Source organism: Homarus americanus, unplaced genomic scaffold (genome assembly GCF_018991925.1).
Source record: "Homarus americanus isolate GMGI-L3 unplaced genomic scaffold, GMGI_Hamer_2.0 scaffold57980, whole genome shotgun sequence".
Taxonomy (NCBI): Eukaryota; Metazoa; Arthropoda; class Malacostraca; order Decapoda; family Nephropidae; genus Homarus; species Homarus americanus.
This window is the reverse complement of record NW_024716703.1, coordinates 17,644,442-17,668,067: the sequence shown is the minus strand read 5'-3', so window position 1 is coordinate 17,668,067 and position 23,626 is coordinate 17,644,442. Positions and strand designations below refer to the sequence as shown.

Genomic DNA, 23,626 nt, shown 5'->3' with positions numbered 1-23,626 from the left:
TCCTGTGGGTGGGGTTGGTGGGTGGGGGAGGGTTCTGGTGGGTGGGGGAGGATTCTCTAGGGAGGGGGGAGGGTTCTGGTGGGTGGGTTCCTGGTGGGGTGGGGAGGTTCTAAGTGGAGGGGTTCTGGTGGGTGGGGGAGGGTTCTGGGTGAATGTAATCTGTGGGGGGGAGGACCCCCAGGTGGGGGGGAGGGATTCCAGTGGGGAGGGGGAGGGTTCTGGTGGGAGGGTTCTGGTGGGTGGGGAGGGTTCTTGCTGGTGGGGGAGGTCTGGTGGGTGGGAGTAAGCTACTGGAGGGGAAGATGGGTGGATGGTGGGTGTTGAGGGCGGTGGGCGTAGGAGGTGGGGGGGTAGGGGTGGGTGGGGGTGTGGGTTGGGCGGGTTGGCGTAGGCGGGGCGGGTGGGTGTAGGCAAGGCGGGTGGGTGTAGGCAGGGTGGGTGGATGTAGGAGGAGTGGATGGGTATTGGAGGAGCAGGTAGGTTGTGGTAATGACTCATGCTAGAGGTCATTATCAGGTCATGGTAACAGTTCCCCTACAGGTGTAAGTCAATCAATCACCTTCACAGTAATGAGTGCAATAGTAATATGATCAATAACATCAATAGCAACAGCAGCAACGAGTCATCTCTCTCTCTCTCTCAACAACAACAAAAACATCAGCAAAAAGCATGCAGGTAGCGGGCATAGTGGGGAGAGGAGAGAAGTGGATGTGATGGGAGACGGGGAGGAGGGTGAGGGGTGGGAGGAGGTCAACTGCTACATCATCTCCCCGCCTAGGCTGACAGGTTCTGGCAGGTCGCGCCACCTCTCTTGACATTCACGTATGACACTTGTGAATGACGACACATTTTCTCTACTCACCTCCATTTAGTGTCTTTTGGTTATGAATTACCGACATCCAGTAAGGGAGAACAAGGAGGCAGAGGTGAGGTATGACTGGTGGCGGGGGCGTGGCTAACGGCAGCTCCACCCCCTTTGTGACCGGGGTGGGCTCATAGGCTCCGCCCTCTGGCCTCCACCGTCATATAGGGCGCGTCGGAGGTTGGTGGCTCAGTGGCCGCCCAGCAATGGTCGTGTGGGACCTCTTGGTGCTCGTGTTCCGCATTCTGTGCTTCAAGCCGGCCGTCATCGTGATCTGAGCAACCATGGAGCATAAAGGCCTCGATCCCACTGACGTTTACTGAGCGTCGCCCACTAGGCCTCTTACTAGTCCTCTCACTTGCTCTCACCACTACCTGCCTGACGGTGGTCCTGCAGCCTCGTCTGCCGTGGTCACCACCACATCACCACTTAGTTACCGCACCATCCGCGGCTACACGCTCCATTTACCATGAGTTTCGCTCTGGATCCCCTGGATCCCACGGGTATATACTGATGGCGCAGTGCCGCCAGTCCCTCCCCAACCATGGCGCCACACACTCCCTCGTCGCTCCTGCAGTTCCGCCTCGCCCTGTCCCTGCTGTCCTTGCTGGTCGCCCCCTCCCTGGGGCTCCTCCCACACTTTCTAGATGGCGACGTTGTGGATGAGAATAACCTAGGGAAGGGGGCGCCGCAGCCACTCAGCCTCCCGGACGCTGTGCGCCTCTTCCAGCTCCTGCAGGAGGAACAACAAGTCAACGCAGGGGGAGCAGAGGGCCGCGCCAACCAAGAGGATGCAAGACTCATTGGCATCACAGACGGAGGCGTCTACAGAGGCGGTGAGTGTCACTCAAGGTCAATAATACTCCTCTCAACATTCACTCTTAGTTGCTACCCTCACTACGCTATTCTTTCTTCTCTTCTCTCTTAATACTGTGACATTCCAATAACTACGAATACTTTGTCCAACTTTATATTTAGTTTTCACTTGGGCTTAGCAGTCTGCGACCAGTAGTGTATTAACACATGTTTATATAAAGTGTGAGCAGGGCAGGTAACGGTGGCCCCAATAGCGCGACCGTAACGTTGGATTGCTAGGTGTGAGGGCGTTGAAGTCACCGAGGTGGAGGAGAGCAGAGCCAGGGTTCAAAGCCACGGTGTCATTGGCCACGGCACTCCACCTCTCGGCAGTCGCCTCACGTAGACCAGACGCTGCCATTGCTCTGCAACCTCCTAACCTCGACGTCAAGATAAACAGCAACTGTAAGACGTCCCGATAACCCCCAGTGTGTATATAGCGACTAAGAAAGGTAGTGGACATAATGTAAACAATACAAGTGTGTGTGTGTGGGCGGAAGAGTGTATTGCCCCTCGTGAACCAAGAATAGTGAGCACTCCGGGATCAGCTGGGCCCCTCAGGCGTAGCAATGTTGACAACGCACCATATTTATCCCATTAACCATTACCAAGACATGAGGCACAGTAAGATAAGGGCGTGTCTTAAGGTGTAGTTCTTGGTGTTGAGTGCGATGGTGTTAGAGCCGCGGGTGTGCAACAAACCGGTTACTGAGAGAAAGTGTTTTTGTGTTGTTGCTTCCGCATGTCCCACCCACGTCAGCGGTGACCTGCCTCGTGCTCCGTTCATTCATCCGAGCGGCCCAACCTGCTGCTCTCTCACTCCTGCCCTCCCCTCTCTCTCTCCCTCATTTTTACCCCCTCTCTCACTCTCTCCCGCCCTCCTCTCACTTCACATGCCCCCTCTCCTGCACCTCCCACTTGCCCCCCCTCTGTCTCTTCTCTCTCTTCCTGCACTCTCCCACTCTGTCTCTCTCGCCTAACAAAGTTCGACTCAATAGACAGATAGACAGAGCTTAGAATATAATAAACAAAACATGATCATAAATTAATGTACGTAAATCGTGTGCAATCACTGGTGACGCTAAAAAAAAACTTTGTACGAACTCTCTGTACAAGAACATATACGCTTGTATTTATTTGTCTGTGCTGCCAAGTGTCTCTCTGTGGTGGAGAGACAGACAGAGATATGTGCGCAAACAGGGAGGGGAGGAGGGTTCAGCTTTTCATAATATAGATAGGATTAGAGAGAGAGAGAGAGAGAGAGAGAGAGAGAGAGAGAGAGAGAGAGAGAGAGAGAGAGAAAGAGAGAGATAGAGAGAAAATGTCAGTCACCTTGGAGAACTAAAAAAGTGAGTAATGGTGGTGAGGCAGGTAGGGAAGATGCACTACCTACACCCACCACACCTATTGTTACCTACAATTTGCCTACACCCGCCCATGATGTTATTTACACCCTCGATACACCCCAATTACACTGGCAAAAGGGATTGATGAGAGAGAAACACACACACACACACGCACACACACACACACACACACACACACACACACACACACCACACACACACACACACCACACACACACACATACACACACACACACACACATACATAAGAAAAGAGAGAGAGAGACATACATTGAAAGAGTCATAAAGATTGAAAGAAAAAAAAGAGAGAGAGAGAGAGAGAGAGAGAGAGAGAGAGCTAAGTAACAGGCCAGGGTTTCCTTCACCACAGACCGTTCTCATCAGCTGTTGAAAGTCTTCGGTGTGCTGGAGGAAGCTCCCAACCCCAACCCCACTCCCAACCCCCAACCCCCTCCCCACACACCTCACCAAGCCCGTTACTGAGGGGGGGGGCTACAAGGGGGTGATGTGAGGGGGGAGGAGGTTTAGAGGTATGGTGAGAGGGGTAAGAATTGGTTGAGGGGAGTAGGAGGAGGCGAGGGAGTGAGTGGCCAAGTGGGGGAGTAGGGGAGTGAGTGGTCAGGGGGGAGATGAGGGAGTGGTAGGGAGAGTGGTGGGGGAGGGGAGGAGTGGGTGGGGGAGAGGGGGAGTGGTCGTGGGAGTGGGGGGAGTGGTCGTGGGGAGGGGTGGGAGGGAGTGAGTAGCCGTGGGGAGTAGGGGAGGAGTGGGTGGGGGAGTAGAGGAGGAGTGGTCGTGAGTGGGGAGAGGGGAGGAGTGGCTGGGGGGGAGGGTAGGAGTGAGTGGGGGAGGGGAGGGGAGTGGTCGTGGGAGTAGGGGAGGTAGGGGAGTAGGGAGGAGTGGGAGTGGAGTGGGGAGGAGGGGTGGGGAGAGGGTGGGGTCGTGGGAGGAGGAGTGGAGTGGGGAGGAGGGGGTGGTGGTCGTGGGGTAGGGGGTGAGGGTGGGGAGTGGGGGAGGAGTGGTCGGAGAGTAGGGAGTGAGGGAGTGAGTAGGGAGGAGTGGTCGGGGGAAGTAGGGTGAGTGGTCGTGGGGAGAGGAGGGTGGTCGAGTGAGTGGGAGTATAGGGAGTGAGTGGTCGGGGAGAGGGGAGTGAGTGGTCGTGGGGAGTATAGGAGAGTGAGTGGTCGTAAGGAATAGTGGAGAGATGAACTGGTAATGGGGAGGCGGAGGGAAAAAGCTGTTCACGAAGATAAAAAATATAAATAAAAAAAAATATTAAAGGTAGAACAAACTCACACTTTTTACTTCCAAAAATATAATACACAAATAGAACAACAGAGAAAAGTAGGTAAAAATACGACTAACCCTTAACCAGTTGTACCGTTACCGAGATGAAATTAAACAAAAAATCAATAACAGCTTTCCTCGTCCTGACAGTAAAGAATTTAAGGTCATATTTTTTTTTTATTAACTCCGAGGATAACAGGAGGAAGGACACAAGTTTAATATATAAATACATGATAAAGAAATACGGTACTAAATACGTAGACAGTATTATATAAAAGAAGGTTCAACAACATGGGAAGCACGACTGAGTGTATACCAAGACTGGCTGCTCTACTTCCCACACATGGACGCTCCGCTAACGTCACACACAGATGGCCTCCGGCACCAGAGCCTCCTGGCGGTCGGTGGCCGTAACTTATTGTCACTTTGATGTCGGACGCTGGTGTTAACTTGAGTAGCGATGTAGACAAGATAGTCTATATGAACAGTGAAACGCGCGTTGAGAGGCAACAGATACAGGCAGATGACGGTATGAGGGGGTGGGGGGAGGCTATGGCACTAGTTCTATAAATAGTAATGGGGCCGGTCACTCTGCCGCCGGGTGAAAACCAGATTAGTCCTTGTACTCAGATCCTCCCCCCCATCCCCCGCTGCTACATCCGTCTGTTAGTACACGTCTGTTAGTTAGTACACGTCTGTTAGTTAGTACACGTCTGTTAGTTAGTACACCTGTTTGTTAGTACATCTGTCTGTTAGATAAAATATCTGTCTGTTCGTTAAAACATCTGTCTTTTAGCTATAACATCTGTCTGTTAATACACCTATCTGTTAGTACACCTATCTGTTAGTACACCTATCCGTTAGTACACCTATCTGTTAGTACACCTATCTGTTAGTACACCTATCTGTTAGTACACCTATCCGTTAGTACACCTATCTGTTAGTACACCTATCTGTTAGTACACCTATCTGTTAGTACACCTATCCGTTAGTACACCTATCCGTTAGTACACCTATCTGTTAGTACACCTATCTGTTAGTACACCTATCTGTTAGTACACCTATCCGTTAGTACATCTATCCGTTAGTACACCTATCTGTTAGTACACCTATCTGTTAGTACACCTATCTGTTAGTACACCTATCCGTTAGTACACCTATCTGTTAGTACACCTATCCGTTAGTACACCTATCTGTTAGTACACCTATCCGTTAGTACACCTATCCGTTAGTACACCTGTCTCTTAGTTCATACATCAGAACACCTGTTATTTGTACACCTGTTCGTCTTTTAATACACCTGTTAATTACAAGAGAATCAGCACATTCATCTACTTCCTAAAAGTGACCAGGTAAACAGGACAAGGAAGCAGAGAGACGATGGGTGGGAGAGGGAGGGAGGGAGGGGGGGGAGTTGGAGTCACAAGCGTTCACTGGTAATAATCGTATCAATGAATATATTATGTATATATTATCAGGTGGTATAAACAATCTATTTTCACCCTGGACTGATATCTAAGACGTAATACAAAATCAATCATCCAGAGAAATGTAATAAAAGAGTAAAAATAGACAAGTAAAAACAGCCAAGGATAAAATAATAACAAATAAAAATAACCGATAAATAATAAAAGGAAAAATTAATATCCTTGGGTTCCCTCAAAGACGTTGGCTGTCGACGCTCAGTTTCTGTTTTTTGTGTGAGATAACATCATACTCTTCTATCTCATTTTACAATCAATATTTTCTCTCTTAGTCACACGCTCCAGCCTCGATACTTAGAAGAGAAAATTATAAGGTTTGAAAATTATATTAATAGTTGTTATTTATTTTCCTCTAATGCCAATGGAGTTCATGTTATCTGTAAAAAAAATAATAATTAGGGGAAAAAAACACTCTTGTCTTGCGGACCTTGGAAATCCTCGACTGACAGACCTTGAGACTGTCATGTGCGTTCAGTGTAACCCTTATGACTGTTAGTGTGTGTGTTGGTGTGTGTGTGTGTGTGTGTGTGTATTGGTTTCTGTGACTGACTGTTTAAGTTTAACAATACATCTACTCGACGTTCACACACACACACATACACACACAACAAACTGGTCCTTACATACGGGTGAGTTTACGGAAACACGCTCTTCCGCAAAAGCACACTCTGTAAACTGGATTTACCTGTTAGTTGTTACCTTCTGTAAAATAATGTGTTTCTGATGATGATAACGCCGAGTATAGAATAATAATAATAATAATAATAATAATAATAATAATAATAATAGTACCTTCAAGTATAAATAGCGTCTATATATACTTGAACCAAACCACAGTGGACACATCCTTAAACACCAGCAAGGAATGTTGATATGTCTAAAATGTTTGTCAGTAGCGAACAAGGAAGTGACGTCATACCTTCCTAAGACGACAGCGCTACCCCTCACACAACACAGTCAGCACCTTTCCCTTGCGTCTTTATCATAAATTAACCTGTGTAACAATATATCGCCAGTTTGATAAATAGGAGAGAAAGATAATAATGAAGTAGGCAGAAGTAGGAAGGAATAATTAAGTAGTCTTTTCGTTCGTGTCTTTGCCTGTGAATTGCATCTTAATGTACAGCAAGTTACACGATATATATACAGCTGTTCCGCGTTATAACAAATTTACAAACACCACCATGTTCCCTTGGGAAGTATTTATATAAAAGTCATCTTACCAATTTATGTTTAAGAATTATCTCCAAATATTACTCTATGATATAATGACGTGTGTATAAAAAAAAAACCCACACAAATTACATAAAAAAATGATTCGGTAATGAAGAAAAAACAAAGCGGACACAGGAAGAGGAAGCGAGACAATACCTCCCACTAGGCTGCCACATCCTAACGTCTTCCAACACTATCTCAATAACATCTCACAATACACTAAATAACTTATAAAAATAACTTATAAAAATTACAATTTCTTTTATTAATCAAGATAAAACAATAAGGGTATATTAGTGAAAGAGTTGGATACACGTTAGATAGTTAATTGGCAGTCAGGCATGGATCTTTCTCTCTACTTCCTGTTAGTGTGGTATTGGTGGGACTGTCCTCGCTTCTCATATAGGAAATAATATTACTACTACTACACCTGTGACTCCCCCACCCACTCTATCTCTCATTTTGTTAGTGTTCTTGGAGTAGTGTAATTACTAAGCTTGATACGCGCTTAAAGACCTTAGTTGTTGAAGCTCAGCAATAACATTATAACAACAACAACCCCTTCCCTCTCCCTCCTCCTTTTCTTCCCCTCTTCCTCCATTTCATCTCTCACTACTCTATTGTGTGGTGGTGTGAGGATGTTGTGTGGTAGTATGTGGATGTTGTGTGGTGGTGTGTGGATGTTGTGTGGTGGTGTGAGGATATTGTGTCGTGGTGTGTGGATGTTGTGTGGTGGTGTGTGGATGTTGTGTGGTAGTGTGTGGATGTTGTGTGGTAGTGTGAGGATGTTGTGTGGTAGTGTGAGGATGTTGTGTGGTGGTGTGTGGATGTTGTGTGGTAGTGTGAGGATGTTGTGTGGTGGTGTGTGGATGTTGTGTGGTGGTGTGAGGATATTGTGTCGTGGTGTGTGGATGTTGTGTGGTGGTGTGTGGATGTTGTGTGGTGGTGTGTGGATGTTGTGTGGTGGTGTGTGAGGATGTTGTGTGGGGGTGTGTGGATGTTGTGTGGTGGTGTGTGGATGTTGTGTGGTAGTGTGAGGATGTTGTGTGGGGGTGTGTGGTGGTGTGTGGATGTTGTGTGGTGGTGTGGATGTTATGTAGTGGTGTGATGTCTGTGCTCCATACTGTGTTAGATATTCATCATTATCATCATTTTCTATTATTATTATTATTATTATTATTATTATTATTATTATTATTTTTAATGCAACTCCAGTAACTCGTAACTTAAAATCACGTACGAAGAAACAGTCTTAACACTATCTTTTAACATAACAAAATAGGACGTCTCTCTCTCTCTCTCTCTCTCTCTCTCTCTCTCTCTCTCTCTCTCTCTCTCTCTCTCTCTCTCTCTCTCTCTCTCTCTCTCTCTCTCTCTCTCTCCTCGGAACAGGTATGGTGAACAAATAATATAAACCTCTCACCAATAAATTAGAGTCAAGGTCCCGCTAGCCAAGAGTTAATTAATGATTCACCAATACAATAGTCTATTAACCACCACCACCACCACTACTACTATTACTACTATTACCACCACCATCTGCCTCTTGATACTACCACTAATACTACTACTTCTACTACTACTACTACCATCTGCCTCTTGATACTACCACCACCACCATTTGCTTCTTGATATTACCATTACCACCACCACTACTACCACCATCGTCTGCTTCACACCACCACCTCACACACCACCCATCACCCACACACCATCACCCCCTTCACACCACCACCACCCTCCACCACCATCACCCCACACACCATCACCCCCTTCACACCACCACCACCACCACCACCATCACCCACACACCATCACCCCCTTCACACCACCACCACCACCTCACACCACCATCTACCCACACACCACCACCCCTTCACACCACCACCACCACCTCCACCACCATCACCCCACACACACCATCCACCCCTTCACACCACCGCACCACCTCACACCACCATCACCCCACACCATCACCTTCACACCTACCACCCACCTCCACCACCATCACCCACACACCATCACCCCACTTCACACCACCACCACCTCCACACTACCATCACCCACACACCATCACCCCCTTCACACCCACCACCACCACCTCCACCACCATCACCCCACACACCATCACCTTCCACACCACCACCACCACCTCCATCACCATCTACCCACACCAACACCACCTCCTTCACACCACCATCCACCCACACCTATCCACCCCTTCACACCACACCACCACCTCACACCACCATCTACCCACACACCACCACCACCTCACACCACCATCTACCCACACACCAACACCACCTCCTTCACACCACCATCACCCACATACCATCACCCCCTTCACACCACCACCACCACCTCACATCACCATCTACCCACACACCACCACCACCTCCTTCACACCACCACTATCATCACCCACACACCACCACCACACTTCCGCGTACCACCAGGCAAATTACACAAGATCAACTTGACTTCTGCCTCAGTATGCAGGGCGGGGCAAGACAGCCTCGCTCCTGCCTTACTACTGGTGATGTGGGATACAACAGCGTATTTATGACTCAACAACAATAAAGTGTTGGTAGATAGGACATTAAAGTGTTGGTAGATAGGGCATTAAAGTGTTGGTAGATTGGGCATTAAGTCAATTTGTAAGATCTTTTTTTTCAGAATGGGAACCTCGGGAGTGATTGGTTAAGTAAAGTTGTCTCGTAGATGTGAGAATGTATCTAATCGCTTTACAGTACTTATTTCCGTTACGTTATCATGATAATTCCAAAATGACATTTAAACTTTTACAAGACTTTAGTATTGGTTTGTGTTCTCTTGTTGCCATAAAGTAAGTCAGTTATCATATAGATCTCTGAGGACCCGGATGATGATATTTGTCTGTTGGGAGTGACGTGCGTGAGTCAGTGTGCAGTGAGTCAGCATGTGTGTGAGTCTGTAAGCGAGTCAAAGTGTGTCTGTGAGCGAGTCAGTATAGGATGGTAAGAAGTGCAACGTAGGAGGCTGGTGAGCGGGTCAGTTACAATATAAGTTATATTCATGTCACACAGCCAGTATGTCCCACACACAAGCTGACAACACAACTTCAATCATCGCCTTGGAGCGGCCAGTCGCGTGTGGTATGGCATGCTTCATAGATATCATTAATTCCTTACAATTAACTTATGATTTATCAAAATAATAAACAGTAAAACTCAGTGTAAATTTAAGATAACATACGTGGATCAGATACAAAGTGTTGAGATAAATTGTCCACCTTCACTCACACGAATGACTTAACAGCGGTATACGAGTAGCGCCTGACCACCACACACCTGCAAGCAAGGGGGATCTTCACCCACCACCACCTCACCTCCTCCCACCACCCCACCGCCACCATAACATACGGGTCAAAGTCGTACACACTATGGCGTGAGGTTAAGACTGTATTGTCTCGCCACACTAAGAACAAACCTGGCGTCCTTCGTCGGCTGTTTGATAGATTCTGGCCAGAGATTAACACAACTGGAGCATATTTACAGCTTGGCCCCCAGACGCTTTAAACTGTGAATGTAGAACTCGAAAGCTTATAAGAGCACCTGTTGCCGAGGTGTGGGTGTTACTTGGTGCTTTCACCGAGAGGGTTAAGAGCTCCTCCCTCCTGACACACTTCCTCCCACTCTTAAACGTTCTCCAATACTGTATAGTCTAGACACTGTCAGAATAGATGAACTGACTGGAATAAGATTGTAAAAGTTAATTTAAATATTTAATTTGTCGGATTTTTTTGAGAGGTAGATTAATGTAGTTGTTCGCAGTACTGGGGACGGGTTAGAAGATTAACACGTCAGCCAGACCGCTAATATCAGCACCAGGGAGTGGGAATGTTGTGTACTTGACAATCTCTCTCTCTCTCTCTCTCTCTCTCTCTCTCTCTACTGCTTATAAAGATAATCTGATCACAAGATAACCTACCCAATTGTTCCCTTGTATCACCGAATCAGAAATGAGAGTAACAAAAAAACACTAAAAAAACACATTTACTCCCAGTACCAGGAAGGAGACATTGCCAGTAGTTATATTAAACACGCTGGGAGGGTTTCAACAGATTAAAATAGGTGTGAAATCGATAAGAAATTTCACTTGTTTCTACCAAAGCGTCATTTAATCGACTGGTGTTCATCTTCAGACGTGTGTGTGTGTGTGTGTGTGTGTGTGTGTGTGTGTGTGTGTGTGTGTGTGTATGTTGTATCTATGCTAGACTACACGTACTGGGTTTGAAGAAAGGAAAGGTGCCTAAGAGAGATGACGAGTAGCTACCATTCTACTTTCACCTGTTTGTTCATCTCCCATCTTGCCCTTACCTACCATCCTACCCTTACCTACCATCCTACCCTTACCTACCAGCCTGCCCTTACCTACCAGCCTGCCCTTACCTACCATCCTGCCCTTACCTACCATCCTGCCCTTACCTACCATCCTGCCCTCCTGCCCTTACCACCATCCTGCCCTTACCTACCATCTTGCCCTTACCTACCATCCTGCCTTTACCTACCATCCTGCCCTTACCTACCATCCTGCCTTTACCTACCATCCTGCCCTTACCTACCATCCTACCCTTACCTACCATCCCACCCTTACCTACCAGCCTGCCCACCTACCATCCTGCCCTTACCTACCATCCTGCCCTTACCTACCATCCTGCACCTACCATCTTGCCCACCTACCATCCTGCCTTTACCTACCATCCTGCCCTTACCTACCATCCTGCCTTTACCTACCATCCTGCCCTTACCTACCATCCTGCCTTTACCTACCATCCTGCCCTCCTACCTACCATCCTGCCCTTACCTACCATCCTGCCCTTACCTACCATCCTGCCCTTACCTACCATCCCACCTGCCTTTTACCTACCATCCTGCCCTTACCTACCATCCTGCCCCCACCTTGCCATCCTGCCCCTACCATCCTACCTACCATACCTACCTACCATCCCGCCCTCCATCCTACCTACCATCCTGCCCTTACCTATCCTGCCTTACCTACCATCCTGCCCACCTACCATCCTTACCATACCCATCCTACCCCATCCTACCCTTACCTACCATCCCTACCACCTACCATCCTGCCCTTACCTACCATCCTGCCCCTACCATCCTGCCCTTACCTACCATCCTGCCCTTACCTACCATCCTGCCTACCTACCATCCTGCCCTTACCCACCATCCTGCCACCTACCTACCATCTACCCCACCATCCTGCCCCTTACCTACTATCCTGCCCACCCACCATCCTACCCTACCTACCATCCTGCCCTTACCTACCATCCCTGCCACCATCTTGCCCCCCACCTTCCTACCCCATCCTGCCCCTACCATCCTACCCTTACCTACCATCCTGCCTTTACCTACCATCCTGCCCACCATCCCCCTTACCTACTCCTGCCTTACCTACCATCCTGCCCACCTACCCATCTTGCCCTTACCTACCATCCTACCCTTACCTACCATCCTACCCTTACCTACCATCCTACCCTTACCTACCATCCTGCCCTTACCTACCATCCTGCCCTTACCTACCATCCTACCTGCATTAGATTAGAAGAAAAGTATCACCTGTTGTATTTTGATTGTTAACTAATTTTGATTTCTCTTTTCTTTTCAGACCTTGTAGTTTACCTACCAATCACTCTTCTTCTTCCCACGTTTGCCTTCCGATCTCGTTATTCATTGGCTGGAAAGAAGAATTCTGGTTGGTTGAGCTTCATTACTGGGAGGAGTCGATCCAAGTCATGGGAGGATAATTCACTCGACATCCGAGGGCCGGTGGATAAGGTCTTGACCAACCAGGTGAAATACAACCCACACCTGACTGACTACAGCACTCACGAGTAAGTACCTTCACTTCTTCTTATCCTACTCCTCCTCCTCCTCCTCCTGGTCTCTGTGTGAATAATAATTTTATCGTCTATATATAATTATAGTTCTACTTCACGTCTACATTTACTTTTCTCTGCCTTGCCATGTCCGGATGACACATGTCCCTGGATATTGATCTAGCACATGCATGTCCCAGTGCCACAGTTCCTTCTGTGACATGTCCTGTTACCCATTTCCTCTTAGTGCTACATGTCCTAATGTGTTCCCTGTCTTGTCGTGTCCACAGAGAATTCGGTCCACTGCTCTCCCGACTGGACGCGTATTTCCACTACCTGCGTGTCCACGACGACCATTGCCGCATGCGGGCCATCTGCCAGCTGGCACAGGACCCCGCAGCCTTCACCCCGCTCTCGCATCTCATTCTCTCAGCACTAAAGTGAGTACCCTGACGAACATATGTTCTTTCATGAGTAACTAGAGATCCATAATTATGAACATCTCAGTGTATAACATACCTATGACTACACGCTATAGAAATCTTTTAATATACACTATACACATCCAATACCGTGAACTATCATATACAGAATATAGTGTGTATAGATATTTAGAGGGTCAATAGATTGTTGCCACAGCTTCTCATTTTACGAGACAATAAATACTAGTACACACTGCTAGCCATGAATAGTAAGGGGGATATTTAAGAGAGAGAGAGAGAAGGTCGGTCACTTTAATACACAGCTCACAAGGTCCCGGCTCCTGGTGGACATGGGGTAGGGGTTAGAAGTAGGAGGGTTAGAGGGGTAGGAGGGTTAGATGGGTAGGAGGGTTAGAGGAAGCAGGGGTAGGGAGAGAGAGGAAGCAGGGGTAGGAAGACAGAGGGTGGAGGTAGGAGGAGAAGGGGGAAGAGTATGGAAAGAAACAAGAAGCAAGAGAAGGGAGAGGGAAAGAGTATAAAGTCAAATAAAGGAGGAGATACAGAGGAGGAGAGAGAGAAAAAAGGAAAGGATAAAAAGGAGAGGAGATGTTGAAGAGGGAGGGGGTGTGGAAAGGGGAGGGAGAGAGGAGAGGGCAAAACATGTTGGTTTACGTAACCCAGCGACGGTAGGGGGAGGAGGGTGAGGAGATTATGACGTAATCATTCAAGTGAAGCTGGAAGTGAGTGCGGGAGGGAGTAGAGAGGGGGAGAGAGGATGGTGCGGAAAGATGGGGGGGGTGATGGGTGAATGAGGGATGATGAGTGGTGGGTGAGTGAGAACTGGGGAGGGGGGGTGGAGGGTACGGGGAGAATGAGATAGCATTTTTATTACCCCTGTTGGGTGACAGGTGAAGTAAACTTCGGTGTTACAGCTTACTGATTCGTGTGTGTGTGTGTGAGTAACAGCGCACATCCCAGGGGTTGCTGTGGTAGACCTGGTGCCCTCCTCTTAACGCCCCTCAAGTGAGTTTACTGTCCACTGAGTCCCCGTGCAGGAGACACGGGAGAGACACATCTCTCTTTCTCCAGATTTATGATCAAATTTTCACAATTTAATTCATTATAACGCCGACTCTTGCCTGAGGATGGGAACCTGGGCTCAGAACCTCAGCTCTCTACACAATATACTGTATAACAAAGACTATTTATAGGTCACTTGATATAATTGTAACTGAGGACATCTATTACGAAACACACACACACACACACACACGAGCACGCTATATTCTGACGAAACAACTTTTATCTTACAAGAAGTTGTTAATCTAATTAGGAGTTAAGGTTGACTTACTGCAGCACGGTCACCACACAGTCTAGAGCCTCAGTCATAGTTGAAGTTGACAACACTGAGTGAAAGCCTGTGAAGGTCTGTGTCACCCAGTGTGTGGTGGACAAGAGGGAGTGTAGACAGGTGTAGGGGAGAGAGTAGGTGCATATGGCTGAGGAGGGACGAGGGTTGATGTGTGGAGGTGGGTGAGTGGGTGGGTGGGTGTGGAGGAGGAGGAGCGAGGGTTCGTTTATGTAGACATGCGTGGAAGCAGGGTGGGTGTGTGGACGTAAGACAGTAGATGGCGTGCTGCTCACCTTGAGCATTGTACTCAACATTCCATGAAGCTGTGTCCAGCACACCACCAGTAAGCTGTGTTACACTTTGGCCGACATCATTCTCCCTTGCTGTCATCTCTTCCTTTCTTATCGCTCCTGTTGTAAGATAACAACACACCCAGGGCAAGAACTTCACACCTGTCACTAGTAAGGTGCACTGGTCAACAGAGCAGCGCAGGACGTCATGGTGCTGCCTCACACTGCGCAAGTTTTCTGCTGCCTGAAGCTTGGGTGAGACTTCACCCTCACTATATCTCCAGTCTGCAGGTGGAAGACGTCAGTGAAGCAGTGTAGCTGACAACCTCGCCAGTGTTTGTTGTTCCCACGCTGTACTGTTGCGAGAAGTTGAAATATTACCAATTAATTAACGTTCATATTGAAGTTAAGGCGTTTTATATCCAACCCATATAAAGGGTGGGGAAAACCGTAACATGATTAACTCCGAACTAGAGCTTGACGCTCATTGAGTTTGGTCCTACAGTCACCTTGGTCAGAGAAGATGCAACTGAAAGAGATGTTGCCAAACAATCAGGTGTAGAAAAGTTGCCATCTGCGGCCGACAGCCTCACACCAACTGCTCTACTGTCAACATGTTAACCTTAATCGATCTGCAATACTACTGCTGTTCGCTACTTACCAACCTCCACTCTGTACTGCAACCACGGAAGTAGTAGTGGTCCACGGCCCTGCGATGACAATAAGAGAGTCGGCTGTGAATATGATAAGTCTTTGTTTATATGACATTAATTATTGCGTCATTAGCCTGCTTGCTCCTTTCCTTGGCAGTTGGGTTTGTCGTGCTGAACACTACAATTGTCCCTTCAGTCTCCCGCCGGACACACTCACAGTATTACAACACTGTAGGCGCAGTGAACGATTTTTTTTTCGATAACACGTGTCACTTAATAACCTCGAAGTATTTTTTTTTTTTTTAATACTGCAGGTTTTTCTTTAAGGAGTCTTAAAATGTCAGGTCTCAGTGCGCCCCTCTCTACTCGTGTGCACACAATGTTCCATAAACTTAACTTACCTCATTTCGTTTCGAATTGTTTTTCCTTTTTTAAAAACTTGGGTGGGTGGGTGGGTGTTATGGATGGGTTCCAGGGGGGTTGAGGCAGGTAGTTCGTCGTGTCCTGCAGGAGATACCGTGACCCCCAACAGGGACTAGTGGTCACAAAGGTGGTCCACCAAAAAGGAGTAGAGGGAAGGTTGAGCTCGAGTCGATAAAATCTGTAATAATGGTACACTCCTCCCGGGTGCCTCCTGCTGGTACACTCCTCCCGGGTGCCTCCTGCTGGTACACTCCTCCCGGGTGCCTCCTGCTGGCACACTCCTCCCGGGTGCCTCCTGCTGGTACACTCCTCCTGGGTGCCTCCTGCTGGTACACTCCTCCCGGGTGCCTCCTGCTGGTACACTCCCTGGCCCCTGCTGGTACACTCCTCCTGGTGTGGTACACTCCTGCCTACACTCCTCCCGGGTGCCTCCTGCTGGTACACTCCTCCCTGCTGGTACACTCCTCCCGGGTGCCTCCTGCTGGTACACTCCTCCCGGGTGCCTCCTGCTGGTACATTTCTCCCGGTGTCTCCTACTGGTACAATTCTCCCGGTGTCTCCTACTGGTACACTTCTCCCAGGTGCCTCCTGCTGGTACACTCCTCCCGGGTGCCTCCTGCTGTAACACTCCTCCCGGGTGCTTCCTGTTGGCACTCTCCTCTCTGGTGTCAACCACTAGGACACGCGGCATAACTAAAACACTTTTGGTGTTGTGATGACGTCCTTGTTCGCTAGCCAGTTGATTCGAGGGTGTGCAATCCTTTATAAGCGGGCCACGATTATCAGGAACTTGCCGTACGCGTCTCGAGGAACAACTTAAAAAATGAAGGTCGTCTGAGCCGGTCAGTCTTGTCTGCCGACAGAGAAGTGGCGCTGCCATGACATTCCGACCTGATGATCACGACGTACACCAACTGGTTGGTCACTAGGGTTGTCCAACACGACACCGTACTTTTGTGTTGGTGAGGATGATGAAGAAACACGGCGACCTGTATGATGGTTACCGGGCATGAAAGACGATAATTATACCATGTATGTGAGATGTGCAAGAATTTCTCAGCATCTTATTTTTATCTTTAACGGTTCAGGGTCAAGGTTCACTTACTCAGAGTTTCACAGGTCAAGATACTCCTTAACTCTTTACTTAACAATACATTGTATTTTTGTGATTCCTGCAAACATCAACAACATAAACATTAAAGAAATACTTTCTTGTGTTTACATTGGAACAAGATGAACAAAAAGACATACACCCAATCAAGTAACTGCGGCCGCTCGTGACCTCCCCACCGCGGTCTCGTACACGTGTTGCTGCTTTGGTTTCTAAAAACTCCTTAGATAAAGTCTACTCTTAACTCAAAAATGAAAGAGTTGTGGTGAGGGTTGCCAGGCGTGGTGATCACAAGGCCGAATTCTAACACGCACTTGACTTGTTGTCACGCGGAAGCACCTTTCTAGAATCTGGATCTGTGAAGTGACGATCGCTTCTCTGCCTCCATTTCCGCGATGTTACATTAAATATTCCTTAGCCACCTTCTGGGTGGGGAGGGAGGGGGGGGCACGTGGTGAGCTGACAGGTGGGATGAAGGGGGCCAACTGGCAAGGGCAGGCGGCAAGGCACTCGGTGGACAGTGGCAATACTAGCAAACATGCTGACCTTGCTCGCATGGTGCCCAAGACCAGCACACACACACACACACACACCAGCACCCGGTACAGCGAGCCGCCGTGGTGGCACCAGCGAAGTGGTCACACTACGTAGACGCCTGCCGTGGTAAGTCCTCCCGCTGATACAGCCATGCGTTCAAGACTTGCAGGGGGTGGAGTGCAAGTTGTCCTCGAAGTCAGCACTTTTTTTTGTTAATGTGAGTGCGCATGTCTTCATGATATGACGTGAATTTACCATTATAACTAGAAATAAACATGGCTGTTGGTTCTTTAGGAGTTGATGTGTTTACCAGTTTGGTGCTGACTCACCGCCGACACACCCTGAACACCCTGAACACCTCCGACACACTCTGCACGTGCTACACATCTTCACAAGACAAACAAACACTGAACACACCCCGGTAAGATACTGTGGGTGCTTTAACAAATGGTGTGGACGCTAACTCCCTCTATGTTTTGTCTTTGTCCTGTCAATTATAGATTACTGTACTGTACTATGAAAAGAGTCTCTTAGTTATATATATATATATATATATATATATATATATATATATATATATATATATATATATATATATATATATATATATATATATATATATATACTTTATGAAGGCATGTCGTTCAGTGTCCTGTTTCAACACAAGCAGTTAACCTGTGTCCTCAGTTGTTTGACTGGGACACTTTGCAATTATGCAAATTATACATTATTAGTTGACCTTTGTAAAGTGACTAATATGATGATTTTTTTCTGTATTTCAGGAAGAGCGAGTCGTTCTCCCGGCCGTCCACTTACAGCCCGGTGGTGTTTCGCTTCTTCCGTTATTACTGGGCAGCTGAGAGGGGCGTGGCGGGCGTGGACTGTGGCCACGCCTACAGCCAGTGCCCCGCTGACCTTGAGGACATCGTCAATATGAGTGTACTCAACTTCTGGCAAAACCTCGCCTCTTTCGTGTCCATAAAACTGAGTGATGAGTGATATCTGGTTCATCCTACAGCCTCTCGATGTCTCCCTAACTCCTGCCTGGTGCCTCTTGCTGCTCCCCTTTGTGACTACGATGTACCTCTGGTGCCTCTCCCCCTCCCCCCCCAAGTGTGCTTCCCCAGCACACTCGTATGTTACCAGCCAGTCGCTAGTGCCTGGAGGGGGCGGGTCAGCTGGGCTCCCCCTCCCCCGTCCCCCACAACAACTTGTTACCAGCCAGTCACAACTGCCTTCACAAGGCCCCCCCCTCTCCTACACCGCCCACTGGCCCCCCTCTCACAAGTTGCCACAACGGACTCTCGTTCCTGTTAGGTTTTCCCTATAATCCTGTGTTACTTAGGTCCTAGATGCCGTCACCCAGGCCCTAATGTGATGATATTATTAGTTTTTTCTCAAAACCCTTGTTATGTTTCCAAGCCCTGGGCAGCCCGGACGTTGTAGCTGCTGGCATAAGTCCTCAGCCCGAGGGCCACCGAGTAAGGGGCCAGCCTCGTGCCGCCCCAGAGGATCTCCCCACCCGTATGAGGTGTTGAGCGTGACGTGTTTAACCTGTGATATAATAGTTTATTTTGATGTGTCTGACCCGCCTGCTCGCGGACGGGCACCTCTGACCCACCGACCTGTACTGTTTTGTCCACACCCGTAGTCATTCCCTTTGACCATCCCATCGACCTCTGACCGTAACAATTATTATGTTTTGTCCCGCCTGCCTACCTACCAACCTACCAGGCCACTTGCCGGTCTCGGACCTGAAACATGTAGTGCCCCAAAACTCATCCCTAATTGGAGGTACCTGCTGACTCAGCTGACTCTAGATTGACGAATAGTAGTTATCAGACCAGACAACGAAAATGACTCATCGTGTTTATGATTACAACACTCAATGACTCATGACCAAAGTCAAAAGAAGACATACATTTCATCCATCGACTTCATGACCAGACGAGAACTCACATTTACTCATCGATCTCATGACCTAGACCAAGCGATGACTCAGATGTTCTCACCGGCTTAATGACCAAGCCAGGTGATGACATACATACCCACACTTTGCTTGACAAACACATCTTAATTGACTTACCAACTAACTTGACCCGGAATGTACTGGCACTGCTGACTGACTGTACACCGTTGACATGATGTTGTGGGATACGAGGATGAATTTCTCTCGCCCTACCTGTGTTGTGACCCACTGATGTTTGATCTCAGTAAATGAGGTCGACCAACTTTGCACTTTTGACTTGAATTATAACTGACCCATCTATCTGACTGTTGACCTTTGTTTAGAGTTTAAAGCCTGACTGACTGTAATGTTTGACCTCAGCTGACCTTCTCTTTAACCTGAAGTGACCTTTTGATATTGCCTTTCAAGGGAGGTGTAGTTCAGAGGGTAAACTACAATGACTATTTACAAATAACTGGCAAATATATATTGAAGAAATGACTTAATACTCTGGCCATTTTCTTTGTGGACAGTGGACACCCTCAACAGAAAACGAAACACTACACCAAAAAGCTGCCGTTCAGTGAAGTTGCGATTACTGACAACTGTATATTGTCGATATATATAACCTGTTGTCATGCACATTTGACAGACTTTATTTACCTGACTGACTTACTGCTGGATGGACTGAAAATTCTGTGAACTTGACTGAATGGCAGGGATACCTACTTGACTGATCTCACTTTGTAAACCATATCATTAGACTGGACTGATGTGTAACTGTGATTTATTTATGGAATAATACTTTAACATTACATCTTAGACATAGTAACTGGTTCAACAACTCTATGTAACTGGTGACTGTTTGTGAATCGGTTTGATTGATTCGGAAGATTTGACCGTACACTGAAGACCTGACTGTACGAGGAACGCATGACTGATTTCTCTAACATTCATAATTTTTTTGATGATTTCCATTTTACACAATTGTATTGATCATTAATTATTATTTATTCAAACACATTTACTGCTTAATTAGACTGGCTAGACTGACCAATTCCACTTTATATACAAACATAGTATAACCTTATCCCCATATATATATATACTGTACTATAATCTGAACTTATACACTTAATATAATAATACAAGTTTATTCATTACAGTTTGTATAACTATTACTAAAGGAACAAAGACTTTGAAGAAACTGTATGTACAAACTTAAGTGATTGAATGAATGGTGAATAATATAGAAATAAGAAGCTATGCTGGACTTAATGACACTATACATTTGGACTTTGGCATCTGTAGTCGACTGACCAACATATAAATTAATTATACATTGAATGAAGTGATTTTTTTTCTTCATATACTGAATGACGTGAACTTAAGAGCTGCTTTCTTGACGGATTACCAGGACTTGATTTTACTTGGGAGTTACTGAACGATCTGATTGACTTCTGACTCAGTGAATGTTTGAACTTGCTGAAGTTATTAAACAAATATGACTTTCTGAATGAACGGACTTTAAAGAGTTACTAGACTGTACTTTTAAACTGACTCAATAAACTGAACTTTTAGACTGATTGAACGATTGTACTTTAGAACTGACTGAACGACTGTACTTTTAGACTGACTGAACGACTGTACGTTAAAACTGACTGAACGACTGTACTTTAAAACTGACTGAACGACTGTACATTTAGACTGACTGAGCGACTGTACTTTTAGACTGACTGAACGGCTCTACTTTTAGACTGACTGAACGACTGTACATTTAGGCTGACTGAACGACTGTACTGTATATCTAGACTGAACGATTGTACTTTTAGACTGACTGAATAAACTGAACTTTTAGACTGACTAAACGATTTACACTATCGTAAAATACGTATTGACTGGATTGACTGAGCGACTGGACTGAGTGACTAGACTCGTGCGAATGATTAAACTGTCGTTACTGACTACTGAAAAGAAATGACTTAATTGACTCAGGGCCATAATAACACTCAGGGAAGACCTGTGTGCTACTGATTCAGTGAACCGATGTTACTGACTCATTGACTATACCTACGTGTTTCTGACTCAGTGCACATGATAAATGACCTTAAGACTTTTTGCTATTGTACACGCTGCTGACTCAGTGCAATTGTACTGAAGACTCTTGACTCAGTTCATTTGCATTACGAACTATACTGCTTCAGTGTGTATGTATGTGAATCTACTGACTCATTGTACTTGCATTACTGACTCCACTTATTTGCGTTATCGACTTTACTGACTCAGTGCACTTGTCTACGTAAATCACTATGTATGCACAGATGCTGCTGATTCAGTACACGAGTATTACGGAATCAACTGACTATGATTTACGCATATACTACTGATTCGTGGCAAATGTATCAGGAAACTTTGTTGATTGTTCAGTAAACACTACTGAATGACTGCATTTGTTTACTGACTCCACTGAATCATAACATGTCACTGATACAACTGACTCGGTACATTTATATTATAAATTCGAGTGATTCAGTACTCTTGTATCAATGACTCGACTGAATGAATGCACTTGGTTTACTGACTGAAACTGTACTGCTGACTTTACTGACTTTACTTTTATTACCGACTCTACTGATTCACTGTATATGTATTACTGACTCACTATACATGTATTACGGACCCTACTGACTCACTATACATGTATTACTGACTTTACTGACTCACTTAACTTGTATTATTGACTTTACTGACTTTACTGACTCACTTTGCTTGTATTATTGACTACTGACTCACTGTACATGTATTACTGGCTCTGCTGACTCACTGGACATGTATAATTGACTTTAATGACTCTACTGATCCACTGTACTTGTATTACCGGCTCTACTGGGACTCACTTCACTTGTAATATTGACTCTGCTGACTCACTGTATGTACCTGTGTTTCTGACTCAATCCAATGGCTCAGTGAACGAATTTAAGTCACTGATTTGGTATTCGCACTACTTACTGACTGTATACCCAACTGAACTGAACGACTGACTTTAATTAATATGCTGACTTGTACTGTTGACTCATTGACGACGTGTTAAACACGGTAAATAAATATGATAATGAATCACTGTTGCACTATAACCTTGCACCACGAGCCATACACAAGAGATACAGTGTTACGCCACCATACACCTTTCACTGTCAGTCTACACCATACATCTACTACCCCTCTAAGCCAACACCACAATCCTCACTGTATATAACCGAACTCCACAAACTAAGCGACCTTTATGACAACAATAATCCCGGTGACAGACAAAGACAGGCATTGACAGACAGGTAGACAGACAGGTGTTATGACAGCAGTAATAACCTTGCCGTAATGCCTGTTTAAATGACCTTTTGGACGATCACAATAAAGCTTGTCTGACATTTACCAAACTCGTTGAGGCCTTAAGTGTACAAAACTCTCGAGTGACCTTTTCCACCCCCCCTCCCTCCTTCCACACTAGGGTAAAACATCCACACTCGCATTTTTTTTAACATCCACACAGTCATATTTTTTTTATTCACACTGTCATTTTTTTTAATATCCACACTGTCATTTTTTTATTCACACTGTCATATTTTTTAACATCCACATCGTCACATTTTTAATATCCACACTGTATGACGGATATTTTCAAGCATTTTTTCATTCCTTGGTGGAGTTGTGGGACATTTTCAACACGACTGAACGAGACATTTACGACAGAATATGACCGTTTGAGACACACCTACCTACCAGCATCAACCGACCGACTCATTTTGGAAGACATTTACAGCACTAGATGACTGATGAGATGACATATTTTGACATTGACTAAACAGGGACATTTATTCCTAACATAAGCGATTTCATGGCCGATTATGTCACATTTACCTCATTAAATGACTATTGACAACGAGTTAGACGACTG

The 23,626-nt window shown here is 46.3% G+C and overlaps 1 protein-coding gene across 1 annotated transcript; it reads left to right on the top strand.

The window, feature by feature from the left end:
- The first annotated feature begins 1,064 nt into the window (after positions 1-1,064).
- LOC121858318 lies at positions 1,065-22,791 on the top strand. Its single transcript, XM_042354675.1, has 4 exons — positions 1,065-1,698; positions 12,729-12,954; positions 13,230-13,379; positions 18,509-22,791. The coding sequence occupies exons 1-4, from the start codon at positions 1,407-1,409 to the stop codon at positions 18,723-18,725; spliced, it is 885 nt and encodes a 294-aa protein (XP_042210609.1). The 5' UTR covers positions 1,065-1,406; the 3' UTR covers positions 18,726-22,791.
- The last annotated feature ends 835 nt before the right edge of the window (positions 22,792-23,626 follow it).